Source organism: Puma concolor, chromosome A2, assembly GCF_028749965.1.
Source record: "Puma concolor isolate L17-30 chromosome A2, mPumCon1.1.hap2, whole genome shotgun sequence".
In the NCBI taxonomy this organism is placed as follows: Eukaryota; Metazoa; Chordata; class Mammalia; order Carnivora; family Felidae; genus Puma; species Puma concolor.
The window spans coordinates 87,654,393-87,679,044 of record NC_141668.1 but is presented as its reverse complement, the minus strand read 5'-3'; the positions used below and the strand labels follow the sequence as shown (position 1 = coordinate 87,679,044).

Below are 24,652 nucleotides of genomic sequence, written 5' to 3'. Positions count from 1 at the left end.
TTTGCCTCCCTCCAATGGAATGTCAACTCCATGAGAAAAAGAGTGTGGTTAGCTTTGTTTATTGCTTTATCCCTAGTGCCAAAAAAGTGCCTAGTACATAGTAGGCACTCAAGAAATGTTTGTTGAAAGAAAGAAGACATCGACATTATAGATTTACTCTCTTGTGTAGAGATAGATGTGCAAAGATACATAAATTTTTTTATAACAGTAAAAGACTAAAAGCAACCAAAATATCCATTAGTGGGTATCCAATTAAATATGCTATTAAAAATAATGAGAGGGGCGCCTGGGTGGCGCAGTCGGTTAAGCGTCCGACTTCAGCCAGGTCACGATCTCGCGGTCCGTGAGTTCGAGCCCCGCGTCAGGCTCTGGGCTGATGGCTCAGAGCCTGGAGCCTGTTTCCGATTCTGTGTCTCCCTCTCTCTCTGCCCCTTCCCCGTTCATGCTCTGTCTCTCTCTGTCCCAAAAATAAATAAACGTTGAAAAAAATAATGAGATATATTTTTGAACTAATAGGTGAAGTTCTCTAAGAGAAATTTTTATGTTAAAAAAAGCAAGGAGCTAGGCCATAATACAAGTCTCAACACATTGAAAAGGACTGAAATAATACAAAACATGTTCTTCTCCAAGTAGACATTATTTGCAATTAATGGAAAAGAATTGGGAAATCCTAAATGTTTGAAAAATAAACAACACATTTCTAAGTAACCTATGGGTCAAAAAAGAAATCGTCAGGGAAATAAAAAATAAATACCTTGAACTGGATGAAAAGGAAAACAGAGCCTATCAAAATTTACGAAACTAAGGTAAAGAAGTGCATACTGTGAAGTTTATAGCTTTAATGCTTTTATTAGAAAGAGAGAACTAGAATCATTAATCTAAACTTGAAGACAGAAAGGCAAAGTAAATCAATCACAAAATAAGTAGAGGAGAGGAAATTATAAAGATTAGAGTGGAGCACACTGAAATAGAAAACTGAAAAACAATGAATCTAAAAGCTGGGTTTTAGGAAGGAATGTTATAAAATTTTGTTAAAAACTTTACGCTAACAAATTTGACAACTTAGATGAATCGTAAAAATTCCTAGAAAGAAATAAATTACCAAAAAACGATTCAAGGATGTTGAAAAATTGGAATAGGCCTAAATCAAGAAAATAAATTTAATTAGCAAACAATTTTTCTACAAATAAAAGCCCAGCCCAAAGGGCTTCACTGGTGAATTCTATCAAACTTTTATGGAGGAATTAACATCAATCCTACACAAACTTTCAGAAAAAAAGAGGAGGAACACTTTGCAACTCATGTTATAAAGCCAGTATTATCAATACACAAAAGCCAGACAATGACATCACATGAAAAGAAAACTATAGAAAACCTCTCCCCAAATAGGTTCAAAAATTCTTAATAAAATATAAGCAAACAAAATTCAGCAACACACAAAAAAAGAATTATACGCAAATGGGATCATCCCAGGAATGCAAAATTAGTTTAACATAAAAACAAATCATGTAATATATAACACTGTATTAATAAAGTGTAAAAAACACTCAATCATCTCAATAGTTTCAGGAAAAAAAACACCTGTTTAAAGTCAAGGTACATTGATTATTAAAATTCTCAACAAACTAAGAATAGAAGGGAACTTCCTCAACCTGATAAAGAGCATACAAAAGCCCTACATCTAAAATCATACTTAATGGTGAAAAACTAATGCTTTTCCCCTAAAACTGATAATAAGACAAGGATGTCTGCTTATATTCACTCACATGAAATATCACAACAGAGGTTCTAGCTAGTGTAATAAGGCAAGGTAAAGGAATCAAAGGCATACAAATTGGAAAGGGGGAAATTAAACTTTATCATCAGATAACATAATAATCTCTGTAGGCAGTTTTATGAAATTTGTAAAAAACCTCCAGAACTAATGAAGTGTAACAGGGTTGCAATGTATGAGATCCAAAACAAAAATCAAATTCATTTCTATATATTAGCGACTGACAGTCTGAAAATGACATTAAGAAAACAATTCCAGTCACAATAATGGCAAAAAGAATAAAATAGGAATAAGTTTAACAGAAGAAGTATAAGATCTGTATATTGAAAACTACAAACCATTGCTGAGAAATTAAATGGGATTCAAATAAATGAAGAGACATACCATACTTATGAGTTGAGAGATTCAGTGTTAGGTTGGCAATTCTTCACAAATTGTTCTACGTATTTGGTGCAACACCAAAATCTCAACAGGTCTTTTATTTAAAAAAAAATAAATAAAAAGGAAAACCATAAAATTTATATGAAAATGGAGTGTTGTATGGAAACCAATTTGACAATAAATTTCATATATTGAAAAAAAAATTTATATGAAAATGGAAAGAATCTAGAATAGCCAAAATAACAGTGAAAAGGGAATAAAAAGTTAAAGGATTCACACTACCTGATTTCAAGACTTAATATAAAGCTAAAGTAATCTAAAAAGTATGGCATAACCATATGGGTAAACATACAGAGAATGGAGTCTAGAAATAAAACCTCACATTCATGCTAGTTCATATTTTATTAAGGTGCCAAAGCAATCCAAGAGGAATGGGTAGTTTTTTTTTTTTTCAACAAATGGTTCTAGGACAATACAATATACATATGCAACAAAATGCATTTAGACCCTTACCTCACACTGTGCACATATGTGATCTTAAAGTGGTCTAAATGTAAGAGCTGAAACTATATCTTTTAAAGGAAGCAGGAAAAAGTTTGTGACCTCAGGTCAGGCAGAGATTACATAGATATAACACCAAAATAATAATCCAATAAGGAAAACGCTGATAAATTGGACTTCATCAAAATTTAAAACTTTTGTGCATCAGAAGGAACCATCAAGAAAGTGAAAGGACAAGCCACAGACTGGGAGAAAATATTTGCAAACGATATATCTTATGAAAGACTTGTAATCATAACTTCTACAACTTAATAAGAAGATAAATAGCCCAGTAAATATTCAGATGGACAAACTATTGAGTAGTCATGCCTTCAAAGAAGATATATGAATACTAATAAACACATGAAAACACGGTAAACACATAAAAAGATCAGAGAAATGTAAATTAAAATCACAAGAAAGGTATCATTATACAGACACTAGAATGACTATCATCAAAAAGATTGACTATACCAACTAAGGGCAACAATGGGTAGAAACTGGAAACCTCATAAATTGCTAGTGGGAATGTAAAATGGTATAGTCATTTTGGAAAACATTCTGGCAATTTCTTAACAATTTAAATATATACTTGTCATATAACTAGTGATAGCAGTATCACTCTTAGGTATCTACTCAAGAAAAATGAGAGTATATGCACACACAAACGCTTTTATCTAAATGTTAACAGCAGAACACCTGAATGGCTCAGTCAATTAAGCGTCTGATTCTTGGTTTCAGCTCAGGTCATGATCTCACAATTAGTGAGTTTGAGCACCATGTTGGGCTCTGCACTGACAGCACAGAACTTGCTTGGGATTCTTTCTCTCCCTCTCTCCTTCTCTCCCTCTGCACCGCACCCACCAGAATAAATAAACATTAAAAAATAAATGTTCACAACAACATTATAAGTGTTGAAAACTGAAAACAACTCTTTATGTTCATCCACTAGTGAATGGATTTAAAAAATGATAGATCCATACAATGGAATACTGTTCAGTGATAAAAACAAACTACTTACACATGCACCAGTGTGGGTAAACCACAGCAGTATTATGTTGTGTAAGAGACTACATTTATAAAAAATTTACAGAAAGGCAAAACTATCCAGAAGGCTTATTAGTTAGTGATTTTCTGGGGCTGAGGGAGCTTGAGATGATGTATATTCTAAGGATTACAGTGATTGTTACACAACGTATCATTTTAGCACTTAAAGTGGGTGAATTTTATGTTATATGAATTATACAACAATGGTGTGTGTTAAAAATGAATTATACCCTAATAGCCAAGATATTTAGAGCAAGACATTTATATTAAACCTACTACAGATATTCATGGATATGCTAGTTATGTATACAAAATTTCTGAAAGTTTCTATTCAAAAAACATGTTTGCCTCTGAGAAAAGAACTGAAAGTCTGGCACAGGAAAGAGAATTGCTTTTCATTGTATACCCTCCAACACTGTTAAAAAAAATTACACCATGTATATTATTGTTTTAGAAACTAAAAATCCTAGTAAATTATTAAAACAAACAACCACAGTTCTGATCTAAGGACACAGGCATGCAAATTTGCTCTTTAAGGTCTATACTTATCTGAATGAGGCTATAAGCACTTATGAGTAGCCTATAATAAGATAAAGCCAATTTCATCACAAAACATGGTGTTAGTTCCTAATAATTTCAGACAGCTGAGTGCAAATTGTGGGAATTTGGGGAAACACGAGAGGTTTCTGACTAGAAATACTTTAAGCATCCCTGGGTACTGCATTCCATAGTTGATTGTAGGGGCCACAAAATAAAAAAAAAAAAAAATTCCTCACCCCCAAACACAAACAAAATGCAAATAGAATGTAACATGCTGGAGGACTAAGTGAGAGGTGAAGAAAATAGGGGGAAAGAAAGAGCAAGAATAGGGTTGTCTAGCAGGGAGCGGGCATTTATACATACATAGATGATTTCAAAATACTTCCTCCTGCTATGCCAAGCCTTTAAAAAAAGTCAGTACTTAATGATTTGTACACAAACTTGTTTCTATAAATCATATGCTGGATACAGTGCACAGTGATTTTCAGTAGACCTTTTAATATCAAGAACCTGTTACAAAGATTTGCTTTTCAATTGCACGCTATGAAGATATGGCTATTTAATTAAGAATATTGGTTATAATCTTACACAAGCAGTGGTAGAAATGAAAATACACTGTCAATATTTAATTATCAAGATTCAAGTGCTATTTTGTAACAATGCCTTAGGAAGGTCAAATTTAAGACTTCTGCTACCATAATTTCCCTTTTTTAATATAGGAACATAATACTTTGCATACCGTCGCTCAAAAATGCTTAGTATTTGATGTCCATTTTCACACAAGGAATCAATAATGTAAATATTTCCTTGAAGTGGAAACACCTGCAGAGAGGGCCAAATAAATCATAAAAGGTGCTTCTTTTCAAGCTTTGACTGCTTTCATTTGCATTTCAAACCGACAGGGCTTTCATGCTGTTTTTAGTGCTCTGAATAGACAATCACATATGTTTGCCACACATGTGTTCTTCACGCATGAGTTCCTTGCCGTACTGCCCCTTCTGACCCACCCTTGCTGTAGCTTCGAAGCTCATTTACACTCAACAGACATTTCATGAACACCTATTGTGGGTCATTCGACATGAAGAGCAGGACCACCATTGTATTTTCATCACAATATAACAGATGAGGCTTCTGAGGCTCTTGTACATTAAGTATCCTAAATCCCAGAATTGGTAAGTGGAAAACCAGGACTTAGCCTGAGACTTTTCTTTTATACTCTATTTTCAAGAATCCTCCCTATCTATAGCCCCCCCCTTCTTTCTCTCCCTAGTTTGACTGATAATTAAGAGCAAAGTAGCACAGAAATGAAGGAGGGGCCTTCTGTGTGGCCCCATTCTCTCCTCCAGAAGGTAGAAAAGAAGAAATACCCAGGGCTCAGAGATCCTACCATGCTCCTCACTGCTCCGATGTTCATACTTCACCTAGAACACCCAGCCCAGAACTCCAGCCCTAACCCTGTTCCATAACTTTCTTCCCAGGTCATGGAGGGCACCATGAGTAATTATCCATGTGGTAGTGAAAGAAGTGTCCTAAGCATCCCAATTCACAACTCTAAAAAGATTTTTCTGCAACAATCAGTTTCCAATGGTTCTTATGGGGATTATCAAGACTATACTTGAACTTGGAAAGGGTTGAACTAGCTAGCCTAGAATCCTACGCACAATACAGAATATTGGTTTGGTTGGAAGACTCAGATTTCTTAATTAAGTCAATGGAAACCCAGCCTGAGATTTCTACAATCGATACATTAATGAACTTTTGGAATATAGCCCACTTATATTTGGGGATTCAATCTTTACCCTCCAAATTCATATTAAGGTAGATTTGTAAGACTGCAAGCACTACGTTAATTGTGTTTAATGTAAAATAGGAGAATATATATTCTAAAAATTAAAAAAAAAACCCATAGCTTCCTGGACTCTTTTCTCTTTTACTCTCTTAGAGTGTGTTCTCATTCAGCTCCAGAGAAACTTCCACTTTTATGATATTATTGTAAAGGTCTTACTATTTTACCTGCATATTTTATTGATGAGCCAGTGTTATCTTACCTCCTCGATGGATAATCAAAGAAGTCTCGCTTCCAATGGGACAGTCCTTAAGTATATCCACTACTTCTGTATGGCTCAGGTTCTGTACATTCTGCTGGTTGATCTCAACAATGAGGTCGCCTTCACACAGGCCAGGGCATCCCTGAATGTCAAGTATTTGTTTCACCCGCTGTCCTGTAGGACTATCGGCAATAGTGAAGCCAAAGCCCTGGGCACCTTTCACAATGGTTAAGGTCATAAGTTCAGCTTGGGTGGCCCCAGATGAAGCCATAGACACATTGTCATCATGGACGGGTGGTGGATACGTGCCATCTAGCTGACCATCCGCTGGCATTGAGTGCAAAGAATGAGGTGGCCGATCTGTTATATCTGGAACTGACTGTGAGGTCCGAGAAATGTATTCCAAATATGTTTCATAGTTATGTCTTCCATTGACCATCACTGGAGGTGGCCTCTCCATTATTGCAAGGGGTGGCACCATGCTGTTAGCAGGATCTTCAGGATCAAAGGGCAAAGGGTAGCCACGACACAACACCAGGTTGACACTTTGACCGATAGGAACAGACTGGAAAAGTTTGACTACATCTGCATGAGTGTGTCCAAGGACACAAACTTCATTAATATAGACAATGACATCACCTGCAAGGAAAAAAGAGAGAGATTGACAACATGAGGTAAGTTCAATTAAAGTTGACATAGAGAAATGGAATTATTTATGAGACTAGTAAAAGAGGCACTGTGTTTCTCAGTAAGCAGTGAGAAAATCAATTAGAATAATATTTAAATTCACCGTAGGTGACTCAAGGTTACAACAGGTCTGCCAACAAATACAATGATCAAATGACGAAAAAAAATCCTATTTGGTTATTCTTGGAGTTCAGAAACAGCTTTGTATTCAGAAAGAAAGGCTCAGGAAGAAAAGTTTAGATGAATTTGTGCCTTGAGGAAGCACACATTCTGTGCTTCTTTTTCATCATCATTTCCATCTTCAGTGCAATTCAGTTAATAGAATTTTCAAACTACTGAGAAGTGGTAGTCGTAAGTTTTGGATGAAAAAGAAAGCCCCAGTATATATAGAGATAGAGACAGAGACAGAGACAGAGATAGAGATAGAGATAGAGATAGAGATATAGAGATAGAGATAGAGAGAGACATATAACTTGTCTCAGTCAACTATTTTTCTTTTTTATGAAAGAGGAAAATATTTTGCCCACTTACTTTCTCCATCTACAGCAAGATGTAATTACAAAGGTTCCATGTATACAAGCAAGGTCAAGAACACAGATAATGGGACCAGGGATCTGGGTCCGTATCCTGGCTCTAGCTACTTAGCTGATATGTGATATTGGGCAAGGGACTTGCCTGCTTTGAACCACAGTTCCGCATTTGTAAAGTTGTTGTGAGGAGAAAATAAGATAATGCAGGAAAAGTGCTTGGCATAGTGCCTGACACATGGTGAGTGCCCAAAAATGTGGACCACTATTAATATTACTGTTGCTAAAAAAGGATGGAGGGGATTGGGGACCCTGGCTTTCAAACAGGAGGCTGCCACAGGCTCATCCTTTGATGTTAGATTAATTATATTTCTGTAGATCATTTTTAAAAGGCATTTGTCCTCTCTCCCCAGTGAACTATAATAGAGTTACAAAAGTCCACTGGTTAGAAGTTAACTTTATGATATTCAAATGCCCTAAATGTTAATTATTCATTATAATGAACTCACTATTCACTATAATGAATAACTCTGGAAAACAATATTTCCTCCTTAAAATGCAGAAAAACATGCTTGTTTGAGATAATTGTTTAAATTTTCAATTATGTATGAATAACAGTTTTATATTTAGACAACTGTTCTATTATGGATTGATATTTTTATCCTTAAAAACCATAATATTTGAGAATTGAACTTGCAAACTGAGATTATGCCTGACTATGCTGAGGAGTATATGAGGGATAAAAAGACATGTTTTCATGGACTGTCAAATGAGTAACTCAGCAGACATTAATTTATCAGGATAATTCTGAAAGGGATAGTGTAAATGGCTAAGGATTTCATTCTGAGATATTCTTGCCCATCAAAATTGCAAACATCAAAAATGAAAAACACAGAGTTGAGTTTTCAGAGTTAAATACTTTTCTAGATTTTTTTAGTATCTGATATAAAATTACTCCACTATATGCATTCTCAAATAAATAATTCTATGAATAAAACATTCCTGAGTAAAATACTATCAGCAACATAGACTCAGTTAACACTCCCTCTTCCCGAATGCTAGAGAACTGTGTGAAGGTGCTAAAGATATAAAGACAGAAAAGCCATTTTCCGGGGATCCAGGTTAGGTGTGATTCTAGAAAATGTCACAGACTCTGTGACTGGTGAGATGGAACTTCACTCTTCAAATTATGTCTATCAGAAAGGGTGTTGGTAATGGCTGGGATTTTGGAGCACGATATAGGGCTGAGTTGGGATGATCATCCTCCCCCTGCTGCTATGACTCCTCATTAGACCAGGGTGGCTGGGGACCCTGTGACATAATTTTCAACTGGCCTGGTCATCCCAGAGTCCCAGAGAGGTGTCTAATCCAGACAAACTTTTTTTCTTCTCTTTCCTGCCTCTTCGATTTTTAAGTTTTGATAATCTATTTTACACATTAGAAGGTTGAAAGAATAATAACTACCTGTGTACCACCATCCAACTTAATGAAGACAGCACTGCACATATTAGTTATGACCCTCCAGGTAGCACCCCCCTCCCACTTGTATTCACTTCTTGCCCTTTCCAAAGGTAGTCATTGTCCTGCTTTATTCACAGGTACTTTATGCTTTTATGACATATCCAGGTACCTGTAAATAATATTCCTAAATAATATTTAATCCCTAAATAATAATATACCCCCAAATATGGCTTTTCACATTCTAAAAATCATTGGAAATGGAATACATATTAATCTTCTATAATTTCCTTCCAAATGTATTTCTGATGTTTATCTATTTAATACCTTTACCTCTAGTTCATTAGTCTTCATTGCAATAGGGGATTGGATGGCTATATCACTCTTTTATTAACATTTATCCATTTTTCTGTTAATGGATGCTGGGGTCTTTGTGAATTTTTGGCTATTTAAGGTAATTCTGCTAATAATCTCTTTCCATGGCCCTTGTGAATATAGTTTTTCTGAGATATGGACCTTGCCACAGAATTGCTGGGCATAGACCACATGCTCTCTCTCAACTTTGTTACACAATGGCAAATGGCTCACAAAATAGGTCAAATAGCTGTACACTCCCATTTTTAGTATATTAAAATTTTCATTGCTCCCTATCTGACACAATACTTGGCATTCTCAGGCTTAACTTTCATTGATCTAATGGGTGTGATCATGGTTTTAATTTGCATTTCCTAGACTGCTAGTAAGGGTGAGCATTTTTTATATGTTTATTGGCCATTTGGGTTTCCTCTTTAGTACATATCATTTCCTCATTTTTTTCCTATTTGGTTAGTCTTTTACATTTTTTTTTTTTTGTTTTAACACATTGACCGCTCTTCTGCCCATCTCCATTCTGGATCCAGTGTTTTTGGTAGGTTTGGGGGGCTGCACGGTATAGCTGACATTATATGGGATAGGGTGTCAGAAGACTTTGGTCTGATTTCCAGCTCCCTCACTTAAAATTAGCTGTGTGACTTTCAAAACTAACTTAAATCCTCTGTGACTCAGATTCTTCACAAGTAATGAGGAACAATAGTAATAGCAACTTCTTGTTCTATGGGAAATAACAAATGAGATCATGCAGGTGACAGGGTTTGTAAGTTGTTATGCAAAGGATGATTGCCATTCCAGTAATTATTATCTGTCCTTGGTTATATCCTTCTCTAAAATCAGGACAGTCCCACCAAGATATTCCCACCATAGTCATAATCAAGACTGAGTATGAGTTTCTGAGTAGGCAGATCAAAGGTAGGAAGGTAACAAATGCCTCTAAGGCTTTCCCTAACTTTAATCACTGTTAACAACTCCCCAGCCCCCCAGCATGCTGTGCCAGAAATTCATAGGAGGAAAGAACTAAGCTCTGACGGTTCCCTGCCAGGTCTAGAGAGTAGTTATTTGAATTATAGTGATTAATGTTATCTATTTTTGAGTTTTAATGTGATCTTGCTATTTAGAAGCAGAATAAGAACTATTTGTGGTTCTCGGTAAGACTGCCTTTTAAAATTTATGGATCTTTTCCGCTCAGAGCAATTTTTCAAGTCATCAAGCAAGCAGTGATAAAGTGATATCTTTACGGAGCTACACAGAAGCTTTCTGAATGTAAAAGATGAGAGGTCAGTTATCACAGGATAAAACTAACAACTTGACAGTACTCAGCTGCTCACTTTAAAAAATGTATATAGATGCCTAGACATTGTGTCATGCCAAAATTGTTGTAGATGGATTTGTAAGCAAACATTTGCCTGTTCAGATAGAACTAATTGGGTAGGATATTTATAGACTTGCTGTATGAATGTCATTTACATGTTGTGAAATAAAAATATGAGCCACCTGGTATATGCCATCCGATGGTGCCGTGCCAAATCCTGGGATAGACTGGGCTTCAGAGCACAGAAAGAGACGTCATTAGGAAAATTGGCTCTAGCTCAAGCCCCGTTGGCCTATTTAAGAGGGAGAATTGGAAAAGAGTCACTTGATTTCTCCCTCTCTCAATTCATTCTTTTATAAAATGGGAATCAAAATATCTCCTCCATTTCCTTTTTGCCATGGCTACTGTGAGAATGAGATCACCCTTGTGAAAACACTTTTAATTTTACCAAAAAAAGGTCCTTCACAAAAATAAAATGATGCATTTCTTTTGGCAGCCAAGCATGCATTTTCATTGCCATGTTGCCTGCAATGTTACATTGTTTCTTATATGGCCATTTACTTTAGGCCCTATTGAGGCCAGATGTCTTAGGGCTACTGACCTGGGGCCTATGGGTCAAATTTGATGTGACTGATGAGTTTGGTGTCCCAAATAGGGCTGGTCTCATAAAGACCTGATTCTCAGTTATGAGATTTCAAAGTACAAGTGAAGGAGAATCAGGCTGATGAAGCAGAAGTTTAAAATTGCTGGCCTGTATAAGAATGTGTTCCAAGATAACTGGTCTCTCTCTTAGTCATGGAAACCAAAATACAATATTGGATATCTCTTGGGTTCTTCATCATTTTGGATAAAATAGGGCACTTTTCATAGAGCATTGCTTAAAATGGAATTATTTTTGTACCTCTTTCTTCTGCTCCCACATTCGTTGAGTCACTGTAGTATGCCGAAACTTCCTTTTTAGCCTCTGTCACTTACCACCTGCTGTCTACCTTCCTTAACCACCATCTTGGACCAGACTAGACTAACTTACTTCACATTCCATTCACATCCTGTAGTCATGGAAGTTCAAAATACTCAATCTTTAAACGTGTTGGTTAACACTCTTTACCAGTAGGCTTTCCAATTTATTTTTGTTTTCACTACCCTATAAACTTCCATTCTGTATTGCTGGTGTCTTTGCTGCCTACAATCTACATCTTGCTCCATGCCTTTTAGTTGAAGTCTGCTATTCCTCCACCCTCAGGGGCACTTCCTTTCTGTGTGTAACTCCATCTCATCTGATTCATTCCTTCCTCACCTCTTCAAAAATATCTTTCATTATTTTGCTCTGATTGTTACTATCTCATGTCACTATCTCATGTTACAATTTCATCTCTTGACTTTATTCTTCTGTGGGAGTTTTCTACCTGTTCTAAGTTTCTCCCCACAAAATAAATAGAGTAATATCACTATGTTGAGAACTCTTTAGGTATTTAGGATAAATTCCTATTGAATAAAGGATAGAAAGGTTTAGTCAGAGGAAAACTGGAGTAGGTTTATTTGCTAACTTTGCAGCCTTCATTGTTTCTAACTTCTGTTTTTCCCAAGTCATCTAAATTTTTGCTGAAAGACAATTCTCACCCACTACTCCCATCCCACCAATTACATGAATTCTGTATTGAAAACTTATTATTTTTTTGAGGTTCCTCTCCAGCTAATAAGATTTAACTGGCCTTCCTTTTCTGAATCTTGTGTGTTTGTGTTTTTTATAATAAAAATATATAATTTTACTGTAATAGGAAATTTTATTATAATATTGAAATTCATTTTCATTCTATTCTACAACCCTCCAAAACATAATACATTCTGAAATGTACTTTTGAGGGTGTGATACTCAACACTTTAATTAAATTGTAAATACTGGCCCTTGATATTGTTTATTCTCCCAAATGAAGCATTGTGGTATGTCAGATGGACAAACGGAATTGAAGCTGGGTCTCCTTGGGTCACTCTTTGAGCAAGTCATCCAACATCTGTTTCCTCATCTATGAAATGGAGATAATGACAGCTGTTCTACCCTACCCTACAGAAAAGAGATGTCTGTGAAAATGTCCTATAAATGGTACAGAACTATTATGATGTTACATATATAAATACATATGTTAAACTTTTAAACAAATAACTGATAACGAGTGGAAAATAAAAACATCTTAAGGATGAGAATAATACAATACAATAGTTCGAATCTTTAAAAGGAACCTGCTGAGGGGAGACTGGGTGGCTTAGTCGGTTGGGCATCTGACTTTGCTCAGGTCATGATCTTGCGGTCCGTGAGTTCCAGTCCCTCATCAGGCTCTGTGCTGACAGCTCAGAGCCTGGAGCCTGCTTCGGATTCTGTGTCTCCCTCTCTCTCTGCCCTTCCCCTGCTCATGCTCTCTCTCTCTCTCTCTCAAAAATAAATAAATATTAAAAAATTTTAAAAGGAACCTGCTGAATTTTATTAAAGTATTTGATAGTTTTTTTGCAGAAATTTGAGAGGACAGATATGTTCATCCATGTGACTGAATACACCATTTCCCAGCAAGGAAGACCAGTGACTCATAAAGTATCCTTGGATTCCTCATTCTTTTCTGGAATATAAATACAATGTGCTGTGGGTGTAGGGATCAGACAGTCTGAACTGTGTGGCAGTGGTGAGAGGTGAGGTGGTAGGTGCAACTTACAACATCCACATGTGTCAGTCTTGGCATAGTCTTAGTAATGTCACAAAGTGAGAAACATCTAGAGAGAAATACCCAAGGAAATAAATGGGCCTTTGTCTTATTTTCTCAGGTTCCTTGATGAATCTGTTATAGGGTTCTATGTCTCTTATTGCCCCAAAGTTTTTCCTTATACCTAAATCTCTCTCTCTCTCTCTCTTTTTTTTTTTTTTTGCTTAAAATAAAGACTATTTCCCAGATTTCTGTTGTCATCAGGCAGACAACACCATTCTCTTGGAATAATTTAAAGCAGTTTCTAAAATTCCCAAATGGTCTCTTTAGAGTGATAGTTATAAAAATAGCCATTAATTGGAGGAGATCCCACCTTGGAAATTCTGAACCTTCCATGCTTCTATTGACTTTAAACATCTGTCTTGTAGATAGCATTACTGCAGGAATCCTCCCATTATGCAGAAATGCAAAACACAAATATTTAGGTTATGAAGGTATGAGAGTCAGTACAAAATGCCTTCATCAGAAAAGGATAGTTTATTAAATCTGATATGCTACATTTTAAATCACATTGTGAATGAAAATGAGGTGAATTCAGCTATAGCACTAACATAAGGCTCCAATAATGAATGTATGAATGTATGTATGTATGTATGTATGTATGTATTTATGTTTTACATTATAAAACCAAGTGTGGCATATGGAGAGAGCACTGACTTAGGAATCAGGAGATTTATGTTCTTATGCCAGTGATGTTAATAATTAGTGGTGTCAGCACATTTCTGGGTCTTAGCCCTCATTTATTCATTAATTTGTTCAGCAAATATTTACTATACTCAACGACTACTATGACTCAGGCACCATGCTAATAAAGGGGAGACCGAACCAGATGATCTCTAAGGTATTTTCTTCATTCTGGAATTCTAAGACACAGGGTCTGGATCTCCCTCTTAGCTAAGTCTGCAGTTGGTTCCTTTCTTTGTTTTCCTACTTCCACCACCTGAGGTCAGGGATTACCATCTCTTGTATGAACTTCTGCAACAGTCTCTTAGCTGGTCTTCCTGATGTCAGTAGGAAAGACAAGAGAAGGAGGAGAGGGAAGCCTAGCATATGGCATAATTCAGTGAACCTGTGGGATTACGGCATTCCCTAATCCTACCCTGTACAGATTTCTAGGAGTACAGGGGATTCCTAATTAACTCCCCTTCTGGTCAGTATTGGCTCAGGAACCAAGAGAGTGTGAATATTCTGCAGGTCAAGGACATTAATGTCAGTGGCTGCAAAGCTCAGCTCCTCCTCTATACTTTATTCTCTGATGTTTTTTCTATTTCACGTCCTTCAGTGCCTGTTCACAGGAGATAATAGAGTCCGAATTCTGTAGCATAGCATATTAGGATCTTATACGTTTTCACCATCTCCTGCCTTTTCCCAACCTACACTGTGTTTCACTTGCCCAAGCTCACAGCCATGCCCCTATACATCCTTTGTTCTTTCCAGACTCCTGCTTCTCTCCATGCTTTGTCCCCACTAACAAATTCCTAATCACCCTTTGAGGACAGCTTCACCTTTTTGACCATCTTTCTGGCCACCTCCTATTGTGTTGGCTGTTAATTACTTCTCCCTGTGTGGCATTCCTCCTGACAGCTTCGTTCTTCAATCCATTTTAACCACATTAACAGCACCACGAATTTCTCTGACCATAGTGACTACCATTTTAATACATATAATATTTATCTGGCACTTACAAACCCCACCTTACCCAATTCTTACATAATCTGTATAAAATAGGCATTGTGACCTATACTTTCTTTATACGTATGAAAACTGAGCTGAGAAGTTACATAACTTCTCTAAAGTCACACTAATAATTAGGTGAGATTTAAACATTGAATTCAAGACTTCCACACAAATGTTAAGAATTTCAAATCATCTGGGACAAGTGTTGACTCAGGCATTCTTTTGTGTACCTCAAATCATATCAGTAGGAACACTGGGTAAAATATCTTTAATTCCTGAATATGAAAATTGAGAAATGAACTGCAATATTCTTTTGATTAGTTAAGTTAATGGAGGAAAGCGGTGAAGCAAATAATTGCAAACAGGGGAATCCATTGCAATCGCTCAGTCAGCTTCCTGTGGTCCCTTCAAAACAAGCTGCCTGGAAGAAGGTTTTGAGGATGCTGAGGCTGAGGGGTGATAGGGCACTGAAACTCCCCAAACTCAGTAACCATCGTGAAACATAAGCTCTACTAGAAATTATTTCAATAGCTGTGTGATCTTGAGCAAGCAGTTTCACTTTCTTTTCTTTGCTTTTTTTTTAAGGTTTACTTATTCTTGAGAGAGAGAGACAGAGTGTGAGCCTGGAGGGGGCGGGGGAGGAAGGGGGCAGGGTTGGGGGAGGAAGGGGGCAGGGTTGGGGGAGGATGGGCACAGAGAGAGGGAGACACAGAATCTGAAGCAGGCTCCAGGCTCTGAACTGTCTGCACAGAGCCCGATGTGGAGCTCAAACTCATAAACCACAAGATCATGACCTGAGCTGAAGTCCATCGCTTAACCTACTGAGCTACCCAGGCGCCGGAGCAGTTTCACTTTCTGTAGTCTAGTTTCTGTTCACGTTAAATGTAAAAGTCAGAAAGCATCATGTCTAAGGTGCAGCTTGGGGATTATCTACATCTTGTGAGAATATGAAAAGCTCTCCTACTGCCCTCCCATAAGGCACTGGGAAACTTCTGTGGCACCATTAAACAGGTAAATGACAAGCTTCTGGGGGCCTACCCCAAGGTTCCAACAGCAGCCAGTGATTCCAACACTCTAACTATAGGCAGAAGGATACCAAGATGTTGGCATGGCCACTTATTTCTCAAAAGAATGAAATACTTCTTAATCCACATTTTATAATGTCATCTGTGTGACCCGGTGCAGATGCCTAATTAAAAGCTTGGTTGAAAAAAAATTATGCCTAATCAGCACACATCCAACAATTATTCCCTGGCAGATGTGAATTAGTCCAGCGAGCTATTTACATTTCCTTTGTGTTTGGCATTGTGTGGTAAGATCTATTTAAATACTTGCATCTTACTTTGTTGGAGAGGAGAAAGAAAAGAGAAATTTAAAAGCATTGATTATTTGCTGATTTGGCAAAGATGAAACAACTCTTCAGATTAAAACTATAAGTAAAGGCACAAAAAGAAAGCACAAAAGACTGGTTTTTGCAAAGCTCCAAAGAGCAGAGGCTTTCTAAATAGCTTTCTCACTTTAATTCGGTAACATGAAATGGTCAATGAATCTGTCATTTCTCTAAAACAATGTAATGAATTTTAAACAAACACAAAAAAGACCAACATGTTATCAGAGGAATCCTGTAAAATGAAAATTGGTTCTTGCATTGAAAGGGAACGTACGATTTCACTGGAAGAAAATGAAAATAAAAGAATTTAAAAATCTATATTAAAACCTTGGCAAGATGAAAGTTTATGAAAGCAAGATAAAAATGAAGGTTCTTTGTCCTCTCCTGTGTGTTATAGATACAGATGAGGGCAGAGGCATCAAAGAAATATGTTCAATCAACACACAACCCTCCATGAAAACTCAAATTACAGAAGTACCTTGAAAAGAAGAGCAATTTTATATGAATGAAAAGCAACTCGCATGCTTACTTTCAAATAGTGTTAACTGTAGACCTCAAAGAGTATGGTTCTTTTTTACATAAGTGGCTCCTAGGGGCCAACATGGCATGATCATCACTACCTTCTGAACTTACTCCAACACAATATCAAATGGCTGTAAAGCTTCCCCTGAACTGATGGGGGACAGCTGGCTAGGGGGAGCCGGGAACTGTGTGTGGACCTGTTTTCCAACAGTTTACTCAACCCACGATTGTGGATTGCAAGCCATTCTGACTGAGCAAGAAAAATGAACAGCAAGGAGTGATGAAAAGGACCAGTGGATCCATTTCATTCAGACCACTGCCTCCTGCCCAACGGTTTCTAAGTGTTTGCTACCAACATGCACTTTTAAGAAAGGTAGAAGCAGTGTTTTTTTTAGTTGGCGGAAAGTAGAATTTAGTTTTTGATACTGTGAAATTGGTACTAGAATAGGGGGGAATAACTATTTCAAGATGCCAGAGAACATTTTGCAAACTTGTTCCCTTGAATTACTTTTGGAAAAAAAAAAAAAAGACTATCTGTTCCTGTGTGAGCTGGGTACTGTCTTGAGCATCCAGACTGAAGATAGAGGATGTCAATTTTGGGGCTGCTCGGCCAAGGAACTCTCACCCCTAGATCTTTATCACCCTGTATGGTATTTCTGGAAAGTGCTCTGACTGGTGCTTCCACTGCAAGCCAATCAACAATCCCTAACTGATACTGTAACATTAGATTATGTTGATCTACTCCTTCCCTCCCTTCACGTGAAAAATTGCAGAGCCCCTGCTGCCTTGCTGAAACGAGGGCTGCCAGAATATTCCTCCCATATGGACTTCTGAACTGGTGCAGCATTAAGTTGCCGAGCTTCATAAAATGGCTGGCAGAAAGAACAAATGTGCCATGCTAAAAATGTGACTGTATATTGCATACACACGGGTCCAAGGCTTGGTGAGAGAGCCTTCTAACTTGTTAAGAAGAAAACAGACTTGGCAGATGTGAATCTTCACTGACAGACTCTGATCGTTCAAACTTGGACACTTTTATTTCCAATTTCAGTTTCTGAAAGAGCAATATTTTATACAAGTATCAAAAAGTCAGTCTGCTCATCGGGCCATATACACCAAAGATTGTCAATTGAAAACCCTAAAACACATGGAAAAGGGGAAGAAACATTTTTCTCTTGGCTACACTAAAATTTTGGAATCCAGAGAAAGATGGTTACTATCTCTTTGATTTAAGAGAAGAGAAAGGGAAATCAATATGGTCTTTTATAATATCAGACATCCAAGACTTCCTCCATAAGGGTATGTACCTTCCCACGACCCCCTCTACGCCATACATTGTACACAGATTGTTTTGGGGATGAATAATGTCACTAGTCTAGGAGTTTCAGGGAAATATGCAGCAATTTCCCTGCAGATAATGGAGATTATTCTATTCTCAGATGCAGCAGACAAATGCACAGAGAAAAACAATATAATCCCCTGCTGTTCCCAATGTTACAATTATTATACCATACTAAAACTGATTGGAATAAGTTAGTGGAGAATCATCCTGGAAGATTTTAAACTGTCCCTCCTTCTATCACTCCCACTGAACATATATCTACATGAATAGATCCACGTGTCTATGTTATATCACTCATCGCTCACTGAAGGGTTACAGTACGTTTTGTATTCCAGCCAAATATAATTAACAATAAAGACAAAACAATGAAAATTTCTTGCTTTCTAAACCCAAATCTAGTAATAATTTTATAATTATACTATCAGCATTTTATATTTCAAGTTCTTGCAAACCAGACTAAAATGCAAGAGTCATAACCATATAGTCCCAGATTAATCAATCAAAAAGTAAAAGTTTTACATAGTCTCTTGATTTTTTTTTTTTTTTTGGTTTAGATAATGCAAAAATAGTCCATTAAATCCTTTCTACTGAAAATATACATGGTTGGAAGTCACAGAGCAATGACTAAATTGGCTAATAACAATAGCTACCATTTATGTGCTAAGAATAATAAAACCGTGTGCCCCAAATTCCGCCAACCACTTTAGAGACTTAGTCTCATTTAATCCTTGAAATAACCTGGTGGAGAATATGCTAACTTTGTTTTGTAGAAGAAGTGGTCATAGCTTAGCAAAACTAAGTACCACAGTTGCAAAATATCAGAGCTGCCTCAGTCTCTATCATGTTTGGTGTTACTTTCAGGACAGTGTGCTAACTATACGCATTCTCGGTTATATAAATTTATGAAATTTCAAGATTCATTTCATCGATTTATTTGGCATTTCTTAAGACTTAGACTACAAGTTAATCATTTGGAATTTTGTTTACCCAATTTCACATTTTGACTGCCTGAATTGAACAGCTATTTTGGCATAATGTAAACATATGCGGTATTTTATCATGACATACCAGTCCAGTTTTTATGCACAACTTGTAGCCTACATGAAGAAATCAAAATGATAGAATTATCTATATCTGAATGGGCTGACCAGGTGCCCAAGGGTAAAGGAAGTAAATCAAAACAAAATGTGGACAAAATGCCAAGCTACAAAACAGCACCATTGGGAATACAACTTTGAGGTCATAAACATCTAAAAATACAGGGGAAAAAAGAACAAAAAATAGTATATGAGATGCTTAAACTTTGAAAATCTGGCTTTCATAAATCCTATAAGGCTGAACTACTAGGAATAGGACTATGTATTCCAATTAACTGAAATCAGGGTTGATCATTTGAATGGACCCAAGTATGGGAGGGGCAATTAGCTCATTAGCTAACTGTAAAGCATCAGTTTCCTTAGGTCTAGAACACAGGGAACAGATATTTAGTTGTTATTCTTTTTTGTACATTGTATTTTCAATTTTAGTTACACAGACATGCTAACTTTTCTACATAAACAATAATCAATGATGGCTGAAGGCATGTAATTGTAAACCATTTCCATTTTGACTTCTACTCAGGAAACTGACACAGAGAAAGCATGAAGTTACACTTGATAGCCATAATTACTGGCTTATGGAAGCAAGAGATCTAAGGATTTAGTCAATGAATAATATAAAAATACAGTCAGGAGATCATAAATATTTATTACTACATCAAAAGTCTGCTAGTCAATCTTTCAATAATTCCTTCAGCATAAAATACGTGAGTCAGGATATTGGAAAAAATATTAACTAAAATTCAGACTTAGCTCTGAAAAGATGGGAAATAAGAACTATATAAAATATTTTCTGCTACAAACTGTTTTATCTAATTTTTGCCTTGGTTTTATTTTTCCCTATGGGTTTGATTGTAGGTTCTTAAGTTTATTCACCTATTAAATTTGCAATTATCATGTTAAATCTGACAAGACATTTACCTGCTTTGTGAAGAAGGATTAAAGCTAAGAGGCAGAATTTTGCTTTTTGTAAAGGCAAATTGAATACAAAAATAAACTTCAGTACCTATTTTACTTAATTAAATGTTTTTCTTTGTTCAGCAAAAATGTTCTCATAAATTCTTTACTAATTTTTTTTTAAGTCCGGAAAGATGCACTAACACTATTTTTAACTGTAACTTTACTAATTATGGTTGATTAACTCAGTATGTGAAGAAGATAATTATAGTTATGACATATCTTGCATATTTTACATATACAAAATATCTTTATTTTTGATACCTTAAAAGCTAGAGAAATGTTTAAAATGTTAGCTTTGTTATCTGTAAGAATCATTGGCATAAGTGAAAATTCATGGTAGGAGAGAAGGTAAGTAATGATTTGTAAATTCTAGTAGATGGGGATGCTTGCAAACACAGAGGTGAGGGGCTAGAGGTAAAAGTTTTGGAGCCATGATCATAGAAACCTAGGTCCTAAGCTTTCACTTCTGATTTCTTTTGTTATTTCTCTGTGGATTTTGTATTTAAAATGATTTCCAACCTCAATTCTTTAAAAAAAATTTTTTTTAATGTTTATTTATTTTTTGGGAGAGAGAGAGAGAGAGAGTGAGTGGGGAGGGGCAGAGAGAGGGAGACACAGAATCTGAAGCAGGCTCCAGGCTTTGAGCTTTCAGCAGAGAACCCGACGTGGGCTCGAACCTGTGAACCATGAGATCATGACCTGTGCCAAAGTCACTGCTCAATTGACTGAGCCACTCAGATGCCCAAATCTCAATTCTTTTATTCGGCAGCAATTAGTTAGTTCTTCTATTTTCAGTAACTTAACTATTAATTAGAGTTTTACATCAGCATGGGTTAACCAATGTAACTCACATCAGGTTAATGCATTTTTAATCATAATACAATAATTTTGACGTTTTAGTATGCATTCAATAAATATTTATGCAGTCCCTACTATGTGCTCTGAGAAGGGCCCAGCAGATACAAAGATGCATAAGACTTAGTCCCTAACCTTAAAATACTATTAACTGTAACTCAAAGTGGCAAGGAAAACTAGCATATAGTTACAACGGATAAATGCATGATTCTTTTTCAGTATTTCAGTGAAATTTTAAAAATACGTGGTGCTTATTAATAAGCAGTGCTCACCAAGGTACCAAACAAAACAAAATTTAAAAAAATGAGAAAAATGCATATCCTTTCTCTTTGGAGTAATGTAGAAAACAGCTATCCTCATTTCTCATTTAACTAGTGGGCATCTAGTACAGCATCGACACAGAATAAGGGATCAAGGACATTTGCTGAAGGCAAAGATTTGTAGCCATGCAATATCTTAAACTATGAGCTATCCAAAGAAGAGCTATCTAAAAGTGCAGTGAATTTGGGAAACAGTGTTAGACGGGGAGGGGTACTTTCAGGGAAGTACCGATTGAGGAGGATGAAGATTGGGGTGGTGGTCAGTGACTGACACAGGGAAAGACAAGGGAAGTGGTCTCATACTACTTTATTAGTTGACTTTTGCTCTTTTACTTATTTAATACAGCATAAACCTTGCACAAAAATCACATTCTTTGGATCGATCATAGTTCTTCAGTTGTGGGATTATTTTCCTATGGACTCAAATTGTGCCCTCACACATCTCGGTTAAACACAAAGATACAGCTCAGGTCAGGATAATTTAGATTAGATACAGCCAAAAAGTATTTGCCTAGGGGATGGTTACAGGCAACTCAAGTAGATAAACTGGTTTGTAAGGCTTTGTGGGTAAATTGTGACAGACCATGCTGTATACTGTGTGTGTATGTGTGCATATTTATATTTGAATTCTCTTATTCTCTCACTGTTTTAGACACAGTCTTATTTACCTGTTAAATGTTACACATTTATTGCATTGTGCAATCGAGACATTTATTTAATGTTGGGTTAACCTGGTTATTTTCTGATGAAAGATGAAAAATCATTGTTCCTGAGTTTTAGCATGCAGAAAAGGTTATATTTTTCATTAATTTCCCCTATTTATGGTCTGCTAACATGAATTAAATACAATAACTAGTCATTGGCTTTTAAAATATCACTTTAGAGGCGCCTGGGTGGCGCAGTCGGTTAAGCGTCCGACTTCAGCCAGGTCACGATCTCGCGGTCCGTGAGTTCGAGCCCCGCGTCGGGCTCTGGGCTGATGGCTCAGAGCCTGGAGCCTGTTTCCGATTCTGTGTCTCCCTCTCTTTCTGCCCCTCCCCCGTTCATGCTCTGTCTCTCTCTGTCCCAAAAATAAATAAACGTTGAAAAAAAAAATTAAAAAAAAATATCACTTTAACTGAAGTCTTTTGGGTTACTCTGCTGAAACAGATTTATTGCTATTAGGCCTATTACAGATGCTATGAGCTATATATAGCAATAACCACTTTGGAAGAGACATGTATTCCATAGAAGACTCTGATCCATTATTTAATCAATTATGTCAGTAAAGCTCAACCTGGACCATGATTCTATAAAATAATTGCATAGCCATTCTTTCCCCTGCAAACAGGAGGGTATTGCTTTTATACAATTTAAAATATCCTGTCAGAGAAAATACAAAATTTAAAGTCATTTATTACAGACATGACATGCTAATGAGAACATTTAAAAGCAGTGGTCAGGCAACTCAGCCGCCATGCACTTCATAATTTATAGGTATATTTTATTTATTCAGGTTAATAAAGGATGTGTTTGACATATTATCAGACTGACCTTGTTTCTTGGCAAATACTGTCTTAAAGTCTCTAGAGCTAATTCCATTGCCAGACATTCCTTTCAAGGACGTCTTGTTATTATTCTCTTGGAAACAATTAACAGACTGTCGTGCAGAATAACATGTACTTTGTCCTGAAATTCTTTATTGAAAAAGGCCCCCCAAACAAAGTGGTTTCAAACTTTGACTCTTGAGACTCTTAATTTGAGAACTTTTTTCTGTACTTAAGTTTTAGAATATTCAAATATTGTGCTGACACATTGGGCTGAGCAAGCCATTTTAAAAGGAAATGTAGATCGTATCTTAAGTTAGAGCTAAGATTCAGCTTAACTTTCTACATTATTTCCATTGATGTCTACTTTACTGGACAATGAGATCTGATGCTCAATTTGACATGAGTATCAGTGCAATCATCATAAAAGATGCACTTTGTTTAATATTTAGTATTTATTAAGGCTCCAAATCAAACAGAGGTATTACAGATTTTCATTTTTTTTTTATCAACAAGGCTTAAAATCAACAGGATTTTCTAGCTAACTATTCTAATTGATCTAGTTTTATCAAATCATTACACATTATTTTATTTTAGAATATAATTTCATTTAGGTCATAAAATCCTATTAAAGGGATTATTATAAAATGAATTTATTTAGTACTTAAGTACAGAGCTTGATTAGGAATTGTGTACAGAAAATTATATATCGCAAAGTCCCTCTTTTCTAAAGTGTGTAGTCAAAGGCAAAGGTCAGCAAACATTTTTCTGGGAAAAGCCAGAAAGTAAATATTTCTGGCTTAAAAGCTATGTGATCTCTGTAGCAACTACTCAGCTCTGCCATTATAGCACAAAACCAGTCACAGACAATATATAAACAAATGAGTTTGGCTGTTGCCATAAAACTTACAAAAACAGGCAGCGGGCAGAATTGCCCAGGTTGTCATAGATTGCCAAACTTTGTCCCAAGGGAAGGTCATGGCACAGTACAGCATTACTCACTGGCCTTTGGAAACAGTTTGCGTACTCCAGGTGGTATCAGAATCAAGACAGGGAAAATTAAAGCTAGAGAGTGTCAACCACTAAATGGGCTTAAGTCTCCAGGACACTAATTTTATTATACAGTTGTTCCAGCACCATCATATACACTCTAATACTTTTCCACATACTATATTTTATCAGGATAATTATTATGCCTATTTGATAGAATAGATATTTTATAGAATAGGTAAATTGTTTTGAGCAATGATTGTTGCTCAAAGCAGTTAAATGGTACCAGATTCATATCTTGTGATTCCAAGTATTCCAAATTTATTCTTCTGAAAGAACTCACCATGAGAATTCTTTAAGAAATGAGAGTGAATGGGAGAAATCTTGGAAAATGAAAGCCAGGCAGTTGGCCCATTTTTTTTAAAAGGAAAAAGTGTTTCTAGAAATCATAAATAGGCAAGTAAAATTTGTTGCTCTTTTAGAACAGATTATTAGAAAAACTGTGCATGAGCCTTAGAAAAGAAATGGATAATTGCT

General features: G+C 36.3%; 1 protein-coding gene across 11 annotated transcripts in view; it reads right to left on the bottom strand.

Annotated features, from left to right (window-relative positions):
• The window catches only part of MAGI2 (membrane associated guanylate kinase, WW and PDZ domain containing 2), a 1,355,992-nt gene that overhangs the window by 242,742 nt on the left and 1,088,598 nt on the right, over positions 1 to 24,652 (bottom strand). For all 11 annotated transcript variants that reach the window (XM_086696830.1, XM_086696832.1, XM_086696831.1 and 8 more), the window contains one exon: positions 6,331 to 6,969. In XM_086696830.1, the coding sequence (XP_086552956.1) occupies positions 6,331 to 6,969 (639 nt within the window). The remainder of the gene's footprint in view (positions 1 to 6,330; positions 6,970 to 24,652) is intronic.